The sequence below is a fragment of the Dipodomys spectabilis genome, unplaced genomic scaffold (assembly GCF_019054845.1).
Source record: "Dipodomys spectabilis isolate Male_0828 unplaced genomic scaffold, ASM1905484v1 ptg000042l, whole genome shotgun sequence".
NCBI lineage: Eukaryota > Metazoa > Chordata > Mammalia > Rodentia > Heteromyidae > Dipodomys > Dipodomys spectabilis.
The window spans coordinates 14,950,482-14,969,350 of record NW_024870719.1 but is presented as its reverse complement, the minus strand read 5'-3'; the positions used below and the strand labels follow the sequence as shown (position 1 = coordinate 14,969,350).

The window sequence follows — 18,869 nt, the reverse complement described above, 5'->3', positions numbered from 1 at the left end:
AGCTCAATTTTTCTACTATCTGCGTGATATCTGTGAATGCAAAATGGGAACTTTAACTCCAGCCATTTCCTGCAGTGGGAGGATAAGAATGGCACTGGTGGTGTGGAACTAGGTGTGAATAGGGGACAGAAGATGAGGGGCAGTGGTCAGGTCTGGGAGAAGGGAAGGATTAGCCAGTCTAAAGAGGAGGCAGTCTCAGTGGGGGTAATGGTGGAGGGACATGAATTGGAGGAGGTTTTAGGGTGGTCATCCAGTAACAGGATCTAGTAGGGGGTACACCATTTGCATAGAGAAAGATGGAAGCTAAGGTAGAAGAAAGCTTGAATAAGGAAGCTCTTACCTTTTTCTATATGAAATTATCACTGTGGTAAAGAATCTGGAATTTGGAAGTTCTGAATCCAGGCCACCAAGACTGGTTGTCCAGTGTATATGATGGCCAGACAAAGCAGTTTAAGGGAGCAAGATGTTTTAAGAGGCAGCACAGGAGTAAGTCAGGAATTTTGACCACTGATCACCATTAATGGAAAAAGCATCAGCATCCTGTTTTGGGTGCTGGGGCTCAAAATGTGGCAAATGGCCCATATCAGAGATTGTAGAGGAAAGGGAGGGAAAGAGGAAGAGGGAGGGAGGGAAGGGAGAAAGAGAGTTAGGAGATTGAATGGTGGGGATGAAGCTTGGCTTTTGGCACCAGAAAATACAAGGAAAATGCAATTTTTGATTTATCAACATTATGCTAGTCCCTAACTGTTTCTACTTCTAGACCTGACTGCAGACATGATAATGATTGTAATCAAATCATTCTGCATCTCTTGAGGAGATGTGTGTAGGGTGGGGTCTAGGGCTTAAACTCTGTACTTCTGGCTGTCTTTTTTTTTTTGGCTTGGGGCTGGTGCTCTACCACTTAAGCTATAAAAAAAAGTCAATTTGGCTTTTTGCTTGCTAATTGGATATATAAAAGTCTCTTAGATTTGTCTGCCTGGACTGGCTTCAAACCTTGATTCTCAAATCTTGGCCTCCTGAGTAACTAAGATTATAGACATGAGCCACCAGTGACCAGCCTTTGCTTAGGATCTTTTTTTTTTTTTTTTTGGTCAGTTGTGGGGCCTGAACTCTGGGCCTGGGCACTGTCCCTCAGCTCTTCAGCTCAAGGATAATGCTCTACCACTTGAGCCACAGCGCCACTTCCAGCTTTTTCTGCTTATGTGGTGCTGAGGAATCAAACCCAGGGCCTCATGCATGCAAGACAAGCACTCTACCACTGAGCCACTTTCCCAGCCCCACTTAGGATCTTAAAATTGAAGTTTAGATCACTTTTCAAAAGAATAACCTAGACCACTTACCTTACTTTACTGTGCTTATAAAATAGATTAAATCATCATGATTTGTGGTCCATGAGATCAGTGATGAAAGTAATTTTTAAGTTTTTCATTGCAGAGTTAGATAAATTACATACGCCATTATGTATTTTTAAATAGCTGCATAGCCAATTTCATATCTAAGATTGATTCTGAGCACATCCTGGACCAATTATTTCTAAGCTTTGATTTTTCTATAATAAAATATTATACATTATATATATTATAGTATGTGTTAGCCTATCCTGAAGAATACTACAATTGAATTTAAAAGGATAGTTGGTAGAGAAAATATAATGATTGACACAAAGTAAGCGCTAATGTAACTGGCCCAGCTAGCAGGTACTAGAGATATAGTATAGTTTTGGAAACCAAGCTGCCATCCTCCCTGTCAGGCTGTCACTAATCAAATGACCAAGTGTGGAACTTTCAACGGTTTGTTCTTGAGTATGAAGAGAAATAGTACCATATATAGAGAGTTATTTACACACATATATACACATATGTATACATGTGTACATGTACATATATACATATATATGATAGTTATTACAAATGAGTAGTTGTCCATTGATGATAAAAGTTGTTCACGTGAAGTGTGGTGGGATCTACTATAGACAGGCAAGTCTTTAAAAGTGGCTTTTTTTCCACAGCTCATTTGATATAGTTGTTGTCGGTGGTGGAATTGTGGGACTTGCCTCTGCGAGAGCACTCACCCTGAGACATCCTCAACTTAAAATTGGTGTTCTGGAAAAGGAGAAGGATTTAGGTGTGTATATTATCAGCATATATTATCAGCATTATTTTCAGATTGGTTGGGCACCTGCTTCTTTTGTCAGGTTTGAATCAAGCATACTGATGCTGTTACTAGTATCTTTTTTTTTGGTCTGGTCGTGGGGCCTGAACTCTGGGCCTGGGCACTGTCCCTCAGCTCTTCAGCTCAAGGTTAGTGCTCTACCACTTGGGCCACAGTGCCACTTCCAGCTTTTTTCATTTTGCTTATGTGGTGCTGAGGAATCGAACCCAGGGCCTCATGCATGCAGGGCAAGCACTCTACCACTGAGCCACCTTCCCAGCCCCCTGTTACTAGTATCTTTTATGGGGTTCTCTTGAAAAACGGAGCCTGAGTGAGACAAAGAATTGTATGTGTAGGGGGTTTGAGAAGTTAACTGAAGAGGCAGAAAGGAATGAGAGAATAGGGAGAATAAGATAAGAAGAAAATCCATAGGAAGGGGGTTTAGTATTATCCAGGTTAGTATCATCCAGGTTGCTGCTGGGAGCTTCATTGTACTAGATGAACATCTGAAGAACATTGTTTCCCAGGAGTGTGTTCATTTATCCATCAACTCCTCTCTCTTGATGAGATTGCCCCTAGTGATACAGAACACCCTTTCTCAAAAGATAGAAAATGCCCTGGGACAGATACAGAGATTTAGTGGGCCCTGTAAGTAGAAAGTTGGTAGTGTGTTATTCAGAAGTGTAGTTGAAATTAGATGGACAGGAGTAATGTGACATGGTTATCAGGAACAGTTGCTAGAGGAGGTTCCAATAATCTGAGCAAATTTAGACAAACTTTTAAATGATAAGGTGTCTTAATAGCTTTAGCTATTGAGTTCTCATACCTGTTAGGATTTATATAAATCATGTACATCCTCTTACCTTTTGGTTTTATAGCTGTTCACCAGACTGGACATAATAGTGGTGTCATACACAGTGGAATTTATTATAAACCAGAATCTCTGAAAGCTAAATTATGTGTAAAAGGTTCAGCCCTCATCTATGAATACTGTAAACAAAAGGGAATTCCCTACAAGCAATGTGGCAAGGTATGGCATATAATTACTATATTTTCATTATTAAAAATTCATTGTTGGAAAAAAAATTCATTGTTGGGTGGGGTGCCAGTGGCTCATGCCTGTATTCCTAGCTCTTCAGGAGATTGAGATATGAGGATCGTGGTTCACAGCCAGCCCAGGCAGGAAAGTCCATGAGACTCTTTCTTATCTCCAATTAACCACCAGAAAACCCGAAATGGTACTGTGGCTCAAGTGGTAGAGAGCTCTCCTTGAGCTGAAAAGCTCAGGGACAGCACCCAGGTCCAGAGTTCAAGCCCCACAACCAACCAAAATTTGAAAAAAAGAAAAATTCATTGTTGGGTGCTGGTTGCTCATGACTCTTAATTCTACCTTCTCAGGAGGCTGAGATCTGAAGATAATGGTTCAAAGCCAGCTTGAGCAGGAAAGCTTAGTGAGATTGTTACCTCCAATTAACTACTGAAGTAGAGCTATGGCTCAAGAGCCAGAACAAGAGCTTTGAGCAGAAAAGCTCAGGGGTAGTGTCTAGGCCCTAAGTTTAAACCCAAGGACTGGGAAAAAAAAAAAAAAAAGGCACTTAAAATCCTGACAAGTTTTAGTAAAAAGGCAAGATATGCTGGGTGCTAGTGGCTCATGTCTGTAATCCTAGCTACTCAGGAGGCTGAGATCCTAGTTTGCGGATCCTGGTTTGAAGTTTGCCTGGGCAGGAAAGTCTGTGAGACTCTTTATCTTCAATAGACTACTCAGAAGAAGTGGGTCTGGTGCTCATAAAACATAGCACTAGCATCAGGGGCAGCACTTAGTCCCTGATTCAAGCCCTAGAATCGTCACAAAAAATAAAAAATAAATAAATTTAAAAGCAAGGTATAAAATTATGTGGTAGTTATTTCTTAAGTCATTTATTGATTTAAATAGTCTTTGTAACTTGACTAAAAATATTGCTGCATGAATTTTGTTAATTTCTTACTATGAAATGCAAGTTTTGACTCTTATATAGCTGATACATTTAATTGTACCCATGTTCTTTATCATTTTATTTGGAAGCTAATAGTAGCTGTTGATCAAGAAGAAATTCCTAGACTTCAGGCCCTATACGAGAGAGGTCTACAGAATGGTGTCCAAGGCTTGAGACTGATCCAGCAGGAAGATATAAAAAAGAAGGAGCCATATTGCAGGGTAAGTGGTTCACCAGCCCTATGCACATGGACGAAGGGGTATTTTCATGTAGGGCTCAGTCTGTCCCAAGAAGGCTGAGGGTCAGTTTATAGGGGACAGGAAAGATAAAATTAGTTATATGACCTGCTGCAGTAGCAGGGAAGTGGCAGACACAAGAGGGCATTGCCACCAATCTAGTTCTTCTTTCACTGAGAATAAAAACTGGGTCTGACCAATAAAGGGCAAGAGGAAGTTTGAGACTACATGACATGTCTGGGAAATACTGAACAGAGTGGTATGGTTGAAGTATAAGGTAGATAGCAAGGCTGAAAGGGCAGGATTATGCCCATGTAAAGGGTCTGTCATCCATATTAATAACTTTGAAATTTTTCAGTAGGTATGGGGAGCAAGTGAAAACTTTTTTTTTTTTTTTTTGGGTCCAGTCGTGGGGCCTGAGCTCTGGGCCTGGGCACTGTCACTCAGCTCTTCAGCTCAAGGCTAGCGCTCTACCACTTGAGCCACAGTGCCACTTCCAGCTTTTTTCTTTTTGCTTATGTGGTGCTGAGGAATTGAACCCAGGGCCTCATGCATGCCACTGAGCCACCTTCCCAGTACCAGAGTGAAAACTTTTGAGAAGGGTAGTAATAGTGTCTGCTCTGTATTTCAGAGAGATAAGCCTGGTGTAAATACGAAGTTGTTGAGTATATTGCTTAAAAAACACTGTGTGTGGGAGAATATCTTTATTCTTTAAAAACATATGAATATCATAGCTGCTTTGCGTGCACCTTCAGTGATTACCTTTTAGAGACTGTCAGTTTAATATCAGTTCCACAGATTGTTCCCATAAATGGCTATATATTTCTTATTCTGCTTCATTTTAATAACACCATGTAAGCGTTCGTCTCTAGATAACCTGTCAGAGCTTGATCTTGAAATCAAACTTTTGCTGAGTTTTGAGTTTGATTTCAAGATCAAGCTCTGACAGGTTATCTAGAGACGAACGCTTACAAATCAAAACTCAGCAAAAGTTTGATTTCAAGAAATACTAATGATCAGAGGTATCTGAAGGATAATGTAGACCATATATTATACTCTGTACATCTCTCCAGAACATCAGTGTAGCACCCTTAAATTGCATTGCCTGCCCTGTGTTACTCCTTGACCATAGTTACTTCCTTTGTGTAGTGCTTTGGTTTTATGGTATCAGCTCACAGAGAAGACCATTGTGACATTCATTGTGGTCTCTACTATAGGGATGTGGTTGAGAAAATACATTGTTCACTATATTACACAACGCCATTCTCTGAGAATCTTAAGGAGAAATTTTAGATCTTAGTTCTCAGTATTGTTTTGATCTTTCTGAGTACAGTGGGCTTGTTTTGATTGTATGGGCACTGGATCATTTATCTGACTATATTGTCCTATTTGCATTGACTACAAGGAAGCTATGAGCCCACTTGTGCTTCATCCTGCCAGAGCTAAGACTTTAAGCATACATTTTTTTATGTTAATGCTCCTCTTCATCTTTCTGCCTTTACTATTATCGTAAGTTCTTGAATTATAGTGCACAACAAACCCTAAATTTTCAGCTTAATGAGTTTTTATTTTTTTATTTTTTGGGGTCCGGTCATGGGGCCTGAACTCTGGGCCTGGGCGCTGTCCCTCAGCTCTTCAGCTCAAGGCTAGCACTCTACCACTTGAGCCACAGTGCCACTTCCGGCTTTTTTTTTTGTTTTTGCTTATGTGGTGCTGAGGAATCGAACCAGGGCCTCAGGCATGCAAGGCATGGGCTCTACCACTGAGCCACCTTCCCAGCGCCTTAATGAATTTTTACAAAGTGTAACTAGTACCAGATTAAAATCAGAACATTTCCACCTTCTTGGCATTCCCCTCAAGCCCTCTACTCAGACATTTCTCTTCATGGTGACTATCCTTACTGTTCACAGCATGGGTTATTGAATTTTACCAAAATTTTCTTAATTACTATGTGCAAAACATTATTAAGTTCTGCAGATAATACAAAACATGGCTGTCAGCCTGAAGGAACTATGTAGCAGAAAACAGTTTTAGCACAGCACGGTGATAAGTGTTCTAACAGAGCCTGTACTCTGGTTTATACCAGGGAGGAGGAAGTGCTTCTAGCTTAACCTAAGGGTTTATTTAAGAAAGCCTTCCCAGAAATGAACCCCTACTTGAAAATGAATGAGTACTTTATAAAAGAGATGGATGAATCTGCTTCCCTGTGGCCTCTGCAGAAGTGATATGACTTTATATAGTTCCAAACTATAATCATTACTAGGTGGTAACACATAGTGGAAAATATGGACCAGTTGTTCATAAGAGCAAGTTCTTCTTCTTTTCTCCCATCTTAACACCACTACCAGGAATGTTGGGGGAAATTCCAGTGTTACAGGATCTGGATCACGTGTGATTCTCATAGGCTTTCTAGAAAGATGAAGTTAATAAAGTTGATGCTGAAGAACTTTAAGAAGACTAACTACCATCAGGAAGAGGATCAATAGCTTTTTTTCAAACACACACACACACACACATACACAGAACTTAGGTCCTAGGTGTTGTCATGGAGTCTCTTTGTGCTCAAGGCTAGTGCTCTACAACTTGAGCCGCAGAGCCACTTTGGCTTTTTCTGAGTAGTTTGTGATGAGAGTCTCACAGACTTTCCTGCCTGGGCTGGCTTTGAAATGAGATCCTCAGATCTCAACCTCCTGAGTAGCTAAGATTACAGGTGTGAACCACCAGCATCTGGCCATAAACTTCTGAGTTTTGCCTTTTTAACCTGTTTTATGTGGAAGAATAATTTTTTTTCTCACTATTGAGGGTTGGACCCAGGGCCTTCTATGTGTTAGGAAAGAACTCATCTTTTGAGTCATACCCAGTCTTTTTGTCATGGTGTTTTGTTTCTAAAATGGGGTCTCACTAACTTTTGCATGGGCTGGTCTTCAACTTGCCATCCTCCTGCCTTGGCCTCCTGAGTAGCTAAGATTACAGGCGGAAGGTAACTTGACAGCTTTGTGTATCTAGGCGAATTCTCCCTGCTACTGGGACTCCAGCTGCCTTTTAATATTATTAGTCAAGCACACATTCATTTCTGTTTCCTAATTGTATACTACTCCCAGTTTTACTGCATATCTTGTACCTGTACTGTTTTTTTTCTAGCCACCTAGAAAAAAAAAGTGTGTGTGCATATACCAAATGTGTTCGTATATACATCATATATTGTGTATATATCAATGTGAGGTGGGAGTCTGGTGGGTAATGATATAGTATATTGAAAGACAGCTCTCAAAGTTTACTTAATCAATAAATATTTGAGTGACTGTGTCACTCACTGTGCAGAATAGGAATTCAATGTAAATAAGGATATTTGGGATTAAAAAAAACTATTGATTCAGGACAAAATCAGAACATATTTGTATCCTTCCATCATACTTGTTACAGTTTTATGCTAGGTAAAGTTTTGTATCCGGGTGCCAGTGATTCACACTTGTAGTACTAGCTACTCAGGAGGCTGAGATCTGAGGATCCCAATTCAAAGCCAGTTAAGGTAAAGTCCCTGAGACACTTATCCCATTAACCACAGAAAAAGCCAGAAGTAGCACTGTGGCTCAAGTGGTAGAGCAAAACAGAGGTCAGGGACAGCACTCAGGCCCAGAGTTAGATGCACCAGGACTGGCAAAAAAAAAAAAAAACAGTTCTGTGGCCAGGTGCTTGTAATACTCACCTTGCAATCAGATGAGAATCAGTTCAGAATCAGAAACAGTGGTGGGAGCTGAGTAAATCTGGAAAACTCATGGTAGCAGCTGGAAGGGCCTGGCAGACTTAACTCCTCTAAGTAGGGAACATGGTTCCTGATTATAGAAATGTTCTTATTTACAATTTCTCTTCACTGTTCAACACATTACAAATGTGCTCATTGTCAAATTTAGTTACTTAAGACTTATGATTTTTGACAGGCAAGGACAGCGCATGTTACCTATGAAAACAAACAAGTAATGAATTCAGCCAAAAATAAAATTTTGATTGAACCTCATTGTTCTTCATTGTATTTTGACTTTTTCATAATGCTCTTCCAGGGTCTAATGGCTATTGATTGTCCCTATACTGGCATTGTGGACTATCGGCAGGTAGCTTTGTCATTTGCCCAGGATTTCCAAGAAGCAGGCGGCTCAGTCTTGACCAATTTTGAAGTAGAAAGAATTGGAATGGCTAAAGAAAGTTCTTCAGAAAGTAAAGAAGGTAGGTCATCCTTATCTCTTGAATGTACTGATTTTAATGAGCTACTTTATTTCTGTTACTTGGTTAAAAAGAAATTCAGAATGAAAAGCAGGGTGCTATTATGAAAGAAGAATGTCAATTAATCAAATTTGTTATTAGTATATTTCAAGAAATTTTAGTCTTGTTTTGCTTTTTTTTTTTTTTTTGTTGGTCGTGGGGTTTGAACTCTGGGCCTGGGCGCTGTCCCTCAGCTCTTCAGCTCAAGGCGAGCGCTCTACCACTTGAGCTACAGCGCCACTTCCGGTTTTCTGGTGGTTTATTGGAGATAGGAGTCTCACGGTCTCTCCTGCGGTCTCTCCTGCCCGGGCTGGCTTTGAACCGCAGTCCTCAGATCTCAGCCTCCTGAGTAGCTAGGATTACAGGCGTGAGCCACCAGCTTGTTTTGCTTTTTAAAAAAACCTTTCATTGCTTTTTTTTTCCCTCCAGATTTGCAATATCCAATTGTTATAAAGAATACTAAGGTAAGCTTCCTAAGTAAAAGTTGTTATCTATTTTCATCCCCTTCCCTTTCTTAAAATGTTGAATTAACCCACAGTGCTGTATTTTAAATCACTGAATGAAAATTTTCTAATGTGAAAGTAACTCTGAGAAAGTTTGTTTGTGACATGTAGCCCAGACATCTATCTTAGGATTATCCTGCCTCAAGATTCTTGAGTGTTTGATTATAGGTGTGTGCCATTACACTCAGCTCACCTCAAGAAATTCTTTTTTTGGGGGGGGGGAAGGAGCGGGGGGGGGGGTGGCATCTATGACTGGGACTCAAACTCAATAATGATGCTTTTGCTCATTGGCTAGCATTCTTAGAACTGAGCCACACGCCCAACCCCAAGAAATTCTTTGAGTAATTTAATAGTCTTTATTGTAAGGAAAGTTTTAACTTGGAATGTCATCATCATGTAACTATGCTAAAGAAAAGAATTTGTAAGACACTAGAAGGCTTTATATTGCAGGGAGGGGAATGGTAACTGGGACTTGACTTGAATTCAGAGCCTTACTCAGCTCATGGCTGGTATTCCGTCACTTTTCCACACATTTCATTTTTTGCTAATTAGTTAGAGACAAGAGTCTCTAGGTTTTTTTTCTGACTGGGCTGGCTTCAAACCTCAGTCCTTAAATCTCAGCCTCCTGAGTAGCTAGAAAAATAGATGTGAGTAACCATCATATATCTGGGATGCTTAATTTTAAGTAAAAACTAATATGTACTTTATCACTCTGCCACAGATATATATTCACTTAATGACTCTACTCATTTGAAAACCTTGGGAGAGATTTGGAGGCTGCGCAGAGGGGAGTGGACTGCTTTTCTTTATCTTCACATAGTCTAAAACAAGATCCATTGAATGGGATAGAGTATTCCTTCCATTGGAATCAGAGGATCAGAGAGGACAGCACAGTCACTCATGAATGTTACAGGATTTCCTGTAGGAATTAGGCCTGAGACAGTTGTGAGCTCTCACAGTTGTGAGCTCTAGAGAGTTGGTGCAGTGATCTGTGGGGAGCTCTTGCTTCTGTGTCAGTAGATGTCTGTGGGCAGTCCGCATTGGAGTAGGATATCTTCAGAAAAAAGACTCCTGCTTTACTTTTACCTGCCAAGCCATAGGCAGTTCCAGTTTGGATCAACTTTAATTGGAAACATTCAAAGGAGAGCATTCTGTTAAGCATAGTCCCCAGCTTAACCAAACCAACACAGTTCAAACCCCTGCTGACTTCCCCTTGTCAACTTGGTATCCCTATGTGCTTCATAGATCTATGTTTATTTTTTATTTTTGAGATAAGAGTTTTACTCCATGCTCTCCTTACAATGAAGACTATTAAATTACTCAAACAATTTCTTGGGGTTGGGTGTGTGGTTCGATTCTAAGAATGCTAGCCAATGAGCACAAATTTGAGTCCCAGTCTCTGACCAAAAGAAAAAAAAAAATCATGATCCTGCCCTAGCCTACTAAATTCTGGAGTTACAGGCAAGTAGTGCCACAACTAGCCTGGCCCTTAGGACCATATTTATCTTATCTGATATTTCAAATTATTAGATTTCATGAAACTGAGTTGCAGGGGAAGGAGTTTATTATAGCCCTGCAAAGAAACTCCTAAAATTGAATTAAGTGCTGAAAGGGAAACATAAAGTATCAGGTAGCTTAGACATTTTATGTCAGTTTTAACTAAACTGAGATCTTAAGAAAAACCCAGCTCATTTTCTCTTTCTTTCTTCTTTCTTTTCTTTCTTTCTTTCTTTCTTTCTTTCTTTCTTTCTTTCTTTCTTTCTTTCTTTCTTTCTTTCTTTCTTTCTTTCTTTCTTTCTCTCTCTCTCTCTCTTTCTTTCTTTCTTTCTTTCTCTGTCTGTCTGTCTCTCTGTCTGTCTGTCTTTCTTCTTTCTTTCTTTCTTTTTTATTATCTTTAAGTAGTTGTATAAAGAAGTTCTCATTCTCCGGTGGCTCACGCCTGTAATCCTAGCTACTCAGGAGACTGAGATCTGAGGATCAGGGTTCAAAGCCAGCCCGGGCAATGAAAGTCTGTGAGACTCTGTCTTCAGTAAACCACTAGAAAACCAGAAGTGGCGCTGTGGCTCAAGTAGTAGAGCGCTTGCCTTGAGCTGAAGCGCTGAGAGATAGCGCCCAAGCCCAGAGTCAAGCCCCACTACCAACAACAACAAAAAAAGTTCCCATTCTACAAAACAGTATATGAATACAAAGTGTCTGACAACATTGTCACCCATCCCTTCTCTCACTTTTTTTCTTTTCTTGAGTCCTGTTACTTTGTCTTCTTGTATTTTGGCTTTAGCATCCACATATCAGAGAGACCATGTGCCATTTGTCTCTTTGTTCTTGGCTTACTTTGCTCAAAATAATCTGCTCTAAGAGTTCCATCCATTTCCCTGTGATTATCAGTAATAGGGCATCTAGGTTGTTTCCAAATCTTGGTTATTGTGAACAGTGCTGCAATAAACATGGAGATGCATGTGTCTTTGTATACTGGTTCCTGTTGTTCAGGGTAGATGCCTAGGAGTGGTATGGCTGGGTTATAGGGAAGGTCTATATTTAGCTTTCTGAGGTACCTCCAGACTGTTTTCCAAAGTGATTGTATTAGCATACATTCCCACCAGCAATTCAGTGGGGTTCTTTTTTCTCTGCATCCCCTCCAGCATTTGTCATTGGCTAACTTTAGGATGTGGGCCATTCTGACTGGGTAAGATGGTATCTCAGGGTTGTTTTTATTTGCATTTCCTTTACAACCAGGGATGATGAACATTTCCTCATGTTTCTTTGCCATTTTTATCTCTTCTGAGAAGTCTGTCTTTAGTTCTTTTGCCCATTTAATGATTGGTTTATTAGATTTGGAAGGGATTCATTTCTTGAGTTCCCTGTACATAATGGGTATTAGGTCTTTGTCTAATATATTGCTGGTAAATACTTTTTCCCAGTTGGTTGGTTGTCTTTCTACTTTGGTTGCTATTTCTTTGTGCAGAAACCTTTTATTTTAAGGTAGTCCCACTTATCGAGTCTCCAAATTGTTGTGACCCTGGGACTCTGTTCAGGAAGTTCTTGCCTGTGCCTATAAGTTCAAGTGTCTCTCCTATTCTGTCCTGCAGTAGTTTCAGAGTTTCAGGTTTGATGTTAAGGTCTTTAGTCCATTTTGAGTTGATGTTAGTACATGGTGACAGGCTAGGACCACTTTTAGTTTTCTGCATGTGGCCACCCAGTTTTCTCAGCACCAGTAGCTGAAGAGGCTATGATTCTTCCACTGTGTGTCTTTGGCTCCTTTGTCAAATATCATCTGATTGTACATATGCAGTTTTATTTCTGGGTCCTCTGGTCTGTTCCATTGGTCTTCGGGTCTCTTTTTGTGCCAGTACCAAGATGTCTTTGTTATTATGGCTCTATAGTAGGGCTTGAAGTCTGGTATCTTGATCCCTCCTGCATTGTTTCTTTTGCCTAGAATTGCTTTGGCTATTCTAGGTCTTTTGTTGTTCCATATGAGCTTTTCGACTGAGAAAAACCTACTTCTTATTTTCAGTTTGAACTACAGATTTTGACCACTTAGACATGAGGTATTGAGGGCATAATTTGTATTCATATGAACAATAACTGAGGGAACATATTTTACTATGGTTTATCAGTATTAAGTCCTGTATATTTAGAAGGAGCTGGAGGAATGTATAGACTGAGTAACTTATAGGTGTGAGCCACCAGCACCCGACTGAATTTATGTTGTCTTCACTCTCTGAGGAATAGAGGGGCCAATTCATGTATCTTTTCTTTGGAGCTTGTTTTACTGGCTAAATAATTAGTGTGATACCACATGAAGCTATCTTTTGTGTTACTATTGTGCATGACTTTTTCTAGCTTCTTCTACACTAGTACTACTAGTGTAGTATTAATACTAGTACTACTACATTAGTACTGCTAATCATGCTCTTCCTTTGCTTAGGGAGAGGAAATTCGGTGTCAGTACATGGTGACATGTGCAGGACTTTACTCCGATCGCATTTCAGAGTTGAGTGGATGCAGTCCTCATCCTACTATTGTTCCATTCCGGGGAGATTACCTGCTTTTGAAGCCAGAAAAAAGCTATCTTGTAAAAGGAAATATTTATCCGGTAGGTAATGATGTGTCTTCCCTTTCACTCTACTCAAGCTGGCTTAAATGGAAAGGAAATGAAAACAGAAACTTTACTGGCATCAGAATAGAGAGTTTGAAGGACTGTTGCTGCAGACATTTTACCTGTTGCTATGATAGTTGTCTCTAAATTTAATTCTTTATTCTAATATCTAGCCATTAAGTTGTAATTGCCACAGATACCACTCCAAAAGGCAAGAGTATGCCATGGGAAGTAAGTACTGTGGAGAAGATCCATCTTCTTCCTCCATACTCATAAGAGAGGTTTCCTTTTGGGAAATATCATATGATACCCAGCCCCTTTTCTCAGTTCACTGTCTGGAGATACAGAAAAGAGATGTGGCTACTGTGTGGTTCCAGGAGTAAAAGACAAGAATTTTATGTAAGAGTTCCTCCTCCTGTCTAGATCTACCCTGGAAATGAGTAAATCCCTTAAAATAGTGTATGTTTGATGGTTTTTTTGGGTCTTTTTGGGTTTTTTGTCAGTCATGGGGCTTGAACTCTGGGCCTGGGAGCTGTTCCTCAGCTCTTCAGCTCAAGGCTAGCGTTCTACCACTTGAGCCACAGCACCACTTCCAGCCTTTTCTGTTTATGTGGTGCTGAGGGCCTCATGCATGAAAAGCAAGCACTGCCACTGAGCCACCTTCCCAGCCCCAAAATACTGTATGTTGAACCAGGTGTTTTGGCTCTTACCTAGCCACCTGCATCATGGCTTGAGGTACACTGTTCCTAATCAAGTTGTTCACTCTCAACTAAGTTGCCCATCTCTTGCTTTTCTAATAAATTACTTATTACAAAAAAAAAATTGGGGGCTGGGAAGGTAGCTCAGTGGTAGAGCGCTTGCCTTGCATGCCTGAGGCCCTGGGTTCAATTGATTCCTCAGCATCACATAAGAAAAAAGAAAAAAGCTGGAAGTGGCGCTGAGGCTCAAGTGGTAGAGCGCTAGCCTTGAGCTGAAGAGTTGAGGGACAGCGCCCAGGCCCAGAGTTCAGGCCCCACGACCGGTCTTGGTTCAGTTAATACTCAGCTGTTTGGCTTTTTTTTTTTTTTTGCAGTGTGTGTGATGTCTGGATGTATGTGTGTGAGTGCCTGTGCATGTGTGCATACACACACACAAAGCCCAATAATGGGGCTTGAATTCAGGGCTTCATGCTCTTGCCCAGCTTTTTCGTTCAATGTTGGTGCTCATCACCTGAGCACCAACTCAAAAGCCTCACTCAAAGCCTCCACTTTTGGCTTTTGTTGGTTAATTGGATTTGTCCACCTAGGCTGGCTTCGAACTGAGATTCTCAGATCCCATCCTCCTTAGTAGCTAGAACAATAGGCGTTAGGCACTGGTGCCCAGCTAAATTGATGTTTTTGACTTTACTAAAACACCAAATTCATCTGTGTCACCTCATACATTCCCCCTTTACAAAAGTCTTGGCTATATATGTATGCTTTTTTATTTTGGTAATCCTGACCTTACTTGCCTGTCATATATCCCTTGTGTGTCACTTCAGGTGCTAATCTACAGTGGGATAGTTCATCCTTTCTCCTTTACCCAGAAATATGAATAGATGAGTGAGTGTGTGTTAGGGTCCGTAGCACTAGTGTTTCCTGAGTGGCATTTCTAAGCAGAAGCATGTTAATAGAAAGGTATGTCTGAGTCTAGCGCACAAGCACAATAAATACATGGAAGAAAGTGTTTCATATTACCAATGGACCTTCTTGTTTGTGATAAATGGAATGTTCTTTGCTCTGTTAAATCTGTATAGGTCCCGGATAGCCGGTTTCCTTTCCTGGGAATTCACTTCACACCAAGGATGGATGGCAGCATTTGGCTAGGGCCTAATGCAGTGCTTGCCTTTAAACGGGAAGGTTATAGATTCTTTGACTTCAGTGCCAAAGATTTCATGGAAATAATTATGAACAGGTAACTGTTAAAAAGGATTTTTTTTGTGTGTTTATATATTTGATGTGAAGAATTTTTTATTTTTTAAGTACAATTCAATAAATTCTGTTAAATTGGTATATTGATTTTATTGATCTAAGTTACAATCTTCATGGAAGAGCAAAGTTCTTGCTTCAGTTTTTTGTACTAGAGTTGAACCCAGCCTACTAAGCATGCATACTTTTTTCCCACTGAGCCCACACCTAGCCTCAAGCTTAATGTCTTGTGTGTGTGTGTGTGCGCGCGTGCGTGCTGGTTTCGGGCCTTGAACTCAGGACTTCCTCTCTCACTTGGCTTTTTTACACCAGCTGACCATCTTTCACGTGTACCACTTATACCACAGTTCTGCTTCTGGCATTTTTTTCTCATGGTGGTTAGAGTCTCTTGGATTTTTCTGCCTAGGCTGGCTTCAAACCAGCATCCTCAGATTTTAGCCTCCTGAGTAGCCACCAGCACCCAATTTCCAAACAGTGTTTTAACTGCCTCAAGAAAATTTTGATGAGCCAAAGTGATGTTTTGTTAAAAAGAAGTGTATAGACTAGAAGTGTGGCTCAGATGGTAGGACATTTGCCAAGCTCAAGGCTCTGAATGTAAGCTCCAGTGCAACCCCTTCCCCTGCCCCCCCCCCCCCAAAGAAAAGCAGGAGAAGATAAGACCAAGAGCCATTCATACATCTGGCAATCCAAATAAATAAAAAGATTTTTTAAAATAAGTAAATAGCTTACTTTGATAAAGTAATTTTACACTACTTGCAATTATCTTATAAACCACTAGCAAATAGCTAATGACCTAGGTGGTCCTTTTTGCTGAAAACTAACAGTACTAGGGCTGGGAAGGTGGCTCAGTGGTAGAGCGCTTGCCTTGCATGCATGAGGCCCTAGGTTCTATTCCTCAGCACCACATAAGCCAAAAGAAAAATCAGGAAGTGGTGCTGTGGCTCAAGTGGTAGAGTGCTAGCCTTGAGCTGAAGAGCTGAGGGACAGTGCCCAGGCCAAGAGTTCAGACCCCACGACTGGACCCAAAAAAAAACCCACAAAAACTAACAGTACTATTTGTGTTGACCTAAGATGCCCTTATTTTATTATTATTTTTATTTATTTATTTTTTGGTCAGTTGTGGGGCTTGACCTCTGGGCCTGGGCGCTGTCCCTCAGCTCTTCAGCTCAAGGCGAGCACTCTACCGCTCGAGCCACAGCACCACTTCCGGTTTTCTAGTGGTTTCTTGGAGATAAGAGTCTCATGGTCTTTCCTGCCTGGCCTGGCTTTGAACTGCCATCCTCAGATTTCAACCTCCTGAATAGCTAGGATTATAGGTGTGAGCCACCGGTGCCCAGCTTTTTTATTTATTTTTGTGGGCTCTGGGGCTTGAATTCTGGGCCTGGTGCTGTGCCTGAGCTCTACCACTTTAGCTACAGCGCCACTTCTGGTTTTCTGGTTGTTAGATGGAGATAAGAGTCTCATGGACTTTCCTGTCCAGGCTGGCTTTGATCTGTGATTGAGTTAGGTATCTCCCTTGCTTAGGCCACTGATAGAACTACTAAAGTCTTTTAGGTGTGTTCTGAGCCACTTGCATTAGAAAGTCTTGGTATTGGCAGCTTGGAACAAACATTCTTTGGGAATTTGAAGTTGGAAGGCATTTACCTCTTCAGTTGATGATGTTTGTTCATATTGGCTAAAAGCTTTCCTTTGAATATATAGGGATTTTCCATAGATTTCTGTGATGTTACTAAAAGTCTGATAGATATATTTTATAGTAATAAGGAATTATTTTCTCATAATGGGTTTTTTTGTTTACTTTCAGTGGCTTGATTAAACTGGTGTTCCAGAATTTCTCCTATTCAGTTAATGAAATGTATAAAGCCTGCTTTCTTGCTGTAACAGTGAAGAACCTTCAAAAGTTTATTCCTGAAATTACTATCCATGATATCCAAAGGTAAGAAACTGTCATAAGGATTATAAAAACAGTCCTGACCTCAGTTGAACTAGGTTTAACTGCTTCCTGAATATTGGCATTATGGACAGGTACCACCACATCTGGCTGATAAATTTCATGCCTGAACTTTAAAAAATTTATCTTCCAAAGCCTTTTGGCTTTAGTTCTGTATGAAATCATAGCAAAGAGCTAGTGACTAAAGCCTGTAATCCTAGCTACCCAGGAGAGCCACAGCGCCACTTCCGGCTTTTTTCTTTTTGCTTATGTGGTGCTGAGGAATCAATTGAACCCAAGGCCTCAGGCATGCAAGGCAAGTGCTCTACCACTGAGCTATCGTCCCAGCCCAGTCTGTGAAACTTTTATCTCCAGTTAATTTCTAAAAAGCCAGATGTGGAGCTGTGGCTCAAGTGGTAGAACACTAGCCTTGAGCAAAAAAGCTCAAGGAACAGCACCCAGGCCTTGAGTTCAAGTCCTGGGACCAGTTCTCTGTCTCTGTCTCTCTCTCTCTCTCTCTCTCTCACACACACACACACACACACACAATTGATAACCATGTTAACTAGCTAGGTAATGAATATATTAAATTTTATATTTTGATCTTACCTTTCTTCTCTGCTTCTTATCTTTTCTGAGGCCCTCCCTCTCTTAGGGACTCTACTTGGTGGACAGAAGTGGGAAGCAATGTACTGGTAATCTAAGTCCTTGATACAGGAGCGTAGGGCAAGGGGAGGGAAAAGAAAGTTTTTTTAGAATAAAAGACTTTTTAGACTTGATTTGTAGAGTATCTTAAATACCATCCAAGCATAGTACTTTTTTCTCTTTGATATTTTTAGTTTTAACCTTCTTCCCTGCCAAGCCATTTGTTAGGCCTAATCAGCAGTGTACTTAAAGGTTCTCATACTACATTTACAGTACATCCCTCCACAGCTCTCCAGAGCGCTACTGTCTGCTCCTCTGTAACAGCTGCTGAAGTAGCCTGGTATAAAGTGTCAGTGGGCTGGACTGTGTATCTGGAAAGAGCAGTAATCATGTCAGCTGTCTCCCTTTGGGGATCATCCTGGTCTAAATCTGACTCTAATGTATCACTCTAAGACTTGCCTCTTAGAGTCCTGGGTACTATTAAACCTAGCTAATGTTATACTCTTATCTCCTTTCTCCTTCTATTTACCTCTTAAAATGAAAGGGATAAAAATATCTAGGCTTTATTTTCTTGTGCTCACTAATACATCTAGCCTAGTTGTTTGCTTTAGCAAACTTGTTACATTTTCTATCTAGTCAAATCCGCTTTCTATTACTGCTATTAATGCTCCTTGGAAAACATACTAGATGATCATAGTACATTCTGTGTAGAAGCAGTTGAAGTAGGTCCACTACCCATATTCAGTTACCACACTTTCATAGAGGACTGTGGAAAACCTATTAGACCAGTGGGTTTCATAAGATGAAGGTGGATTTGGGGATTTATGAGCATTAGTGATTGCTGTCTCTGGGTGTAAGGGTGTGAATTTCACTTACTAGCTTCATTAGGCTCAAGTAGAAAAGGGCACAAAGCACTGTAGGCAGGTGCATTTGCGGTGAGGTTGATCTCAGTTACAGTTGATTTCCTTGTTAGACCAAGGTGCTGCTAGGCATAATGGCACACGCCTGTAATTCCAGCTACTTGGGAGATTAAGATCAGAAGAATCATAAAATCCAGCTCATGAAAAGTTAGTAAGACATCCATCTTAACAAACCAGCCATAATGGTTCATGCCTATAATCCAGGTATGCAG

At 40.6% G+C, this 18,869-nt stretch overlaps 1 protein-coding gene across 1 annotated transcript in view; it reads left to right on the top strand.

Moving 5' to 3' along the window:
• The window catches only part of L2hgdh (L-2-hydroxyglutarate dehydrogenase), a 29,635-nt gene that overhangs the window by 5,067 nt on the left and 5,699 nt on the right, over positions 1-18,869 (top strand). Inside the window, exons 2-9 of the mRNA XM_042677975.1 lie at positions 2,009-2,124; positions 3,030-3,181; positions 4,214-4,345; positions 8,419-8,581; positions 9,047-9,081; positions 13,046-13,213; positions 14,991-15,148; positions 16,967-17,098. Of these exons, the coding sequence (XP_042533909.1) occupies positions 2,009-2,124; positions 3,030-3,181; positions 4,214-4,345; positions 8,419-8,581; positions 9,047-9,081; positions 13,046-13,213; positions 14,991-15,148; positions 16,967-17,098 (1,056 nt within the window). The remainder of the gene's footprint in view (positions 1-2,008; positions 2,125-3,029; positions 3,182-4,213; positions 4,346-8,418; positions 8,582-9,046; positions 9,082-13,045; positions 13,214-14,990; positions 15,149-16,966; positions 17,099-18,869) is intronic.